General features: G+C 63.5%; 1 protein-coding gene across 1 annotated transcript in view; it reads right to left on the bottom strand.

Moving 5' to 3' along the window:
• Window positions 1-884: 884 nt before the first annotated feature.
• LOC119588819 overlaps window positions 885-1,552 on the bottom strand; it is a gene marked incomplete at its 5' end in the record, with an annotated part of 9,023 nt that continues 8,355 nt past the window's right edge. The window contains one exon of the mRNA XM_037937466.1: window positions 885-1,340. Within this exon, the coding sequence (XP_037793394.1) occupies window positions 885-1,340 (456 nt within the window). The remainder of the gene's footprint in view (window positions 1,341-1,552) is intronic.

The raw sequence follows: 1,552 nt of genomic DNA, 5'->3' as shown, positions 1-1,552 counted from the left end.
ACATCCCTCGCCCTCCGTCATGTCATCCAAGTTATCGAAGAAGGTCGCGATGACCTGCTGCTGGAGGAACACGAAGAAGATGATGGTCATGTAGAGGAACAGGAACTGGCCGATGGTGCCCTTGGCCTCGTAGTAGGATTCGTAGTCCAGGTCCTCCTGTATGATGGCGACGAGGGCCACGAAGGAACGGCGGAACGAGGAGAACTTCTGAGAGTCGGCGCCCAGCTGCTGGTACACCATACTGGCCATGAAGAACTGCATGAGGGTGATGGCGAGCAGGAAGGGGATCGTCTTGACGGCGGCGGTCTGCAACGAGAACATCAACATGGTCAGCTTCCTGGTGCCGTGCCACTCCAGCTGCAGGTAGCGCAGGGACACGGCTATGGCCCAAATCATCACGAAGGGGATCTCGCTCTCGCGCGCCGCCGACACGTGCTCCACCCCGACGTAGGCGCCGTCCTCGTAGTCCTCCTCGGGCCGGTCCAGCCGCTCGCGCATCGCGTCGAGCGCCGCGTCGATGCCCTCGTTCCCGTGGATGATGCAAGAAACGCAGACGAGGATGATGAAGTCGAGCACCAAGGCTTGCAGGATCCTCTTGCGGCGGGAGTAAACGAAAGTCACGAGGTCCATCACGGTGACGAGGATGGCGATGGTCAGGGTCATGCCATACAGGATGACGTCATGGCGGTAGTTCGAGTGGATGGCCGGGGTCATCCACCAGCTGTCGAAGGCGAGGTTCTCCCACACGAACTGGGCGGAGCAGAAATGTCGCTCTCTCTGTCGTACAAGGTGAAGGAGAAGCTGACCGTCCTCGTCAGGGAGTCGATCCACTCGCCCTCCTCCAGCTCCGCCAGAGCAGCCTTCAGGTACTCGATGTAGCAGTCCTAGGCGCTGCCCTCGCAAGACCTGTTGTTGGCGATGGCCGGCGAGAGCAGATCGAGGTAGTAGCCGCTCTTGGGGATCTGGCACAGCCGCCCCTCCATCACGGGCACGCCGGCGTCTGGGGCGTACAGCCACGCCGTCTTGGTGACCGTGAAGCTGCCGGCGCCCGTCCTGGGCTCCTTGTCCTCGCCCGCCCACTCGCACGGCGTCCCGTAGATGTTGACGAACTCGTTCCTGGCCCGGATCTGGCGCAGGCGGGACGTCCCGACCACCACGGCCATCTCGTCGGACAGGAGCGACCTGCTCGCCAGGAAGAGGACGGTCTGCCCGACGAAATCCCTGAGCGTCCGCCGGGACTGCAGGTCGAGCTGGTGGATCTCGTCCGTCCAGGTGAGGCGCTCCTCCAGCGGCAGGGCGTCCGAGGCGAGCAGCGTCAGGGACTCGTGGTTGAAGTACGGCTACGGGATCATGGCCACGATGGAGGACACGAACAGCGCCACGTACAGACCCAGCGCCACGTACGCCAGAAGGTCTCCGTGGTAAGGATACCTGGTCATGTCTCCGCTGCGAGGGTCCCGCGCGCCGGTCCTTCGGTCCCGGTAAGGAGCCTGCCACGCCCGAGGCGCCGGGCCGTGCGTGCGTCGGTAGCTATGTATGAGCGCGTCCGTCC

This window comes from Penaeus monodon, chromosome 24 (assembly GCF_015228065.2).
Source record: "Penaeus monodon isolate SGIC_2016 chromosome 24, NSTDA_Pmon_1, whole genome shotgun sequence".
Classification (NCBI taxonomy): Eukaryota; Metazoa; Arthropoda; class Malacostraca; order Decapoda; family Penaeidae; genus Penaeus; species Penaeus monodon.
Note: the sequence above shows the minus strand (reverse complement) of the source record. Positions and strands in the feature narration are given on the sequence as shown.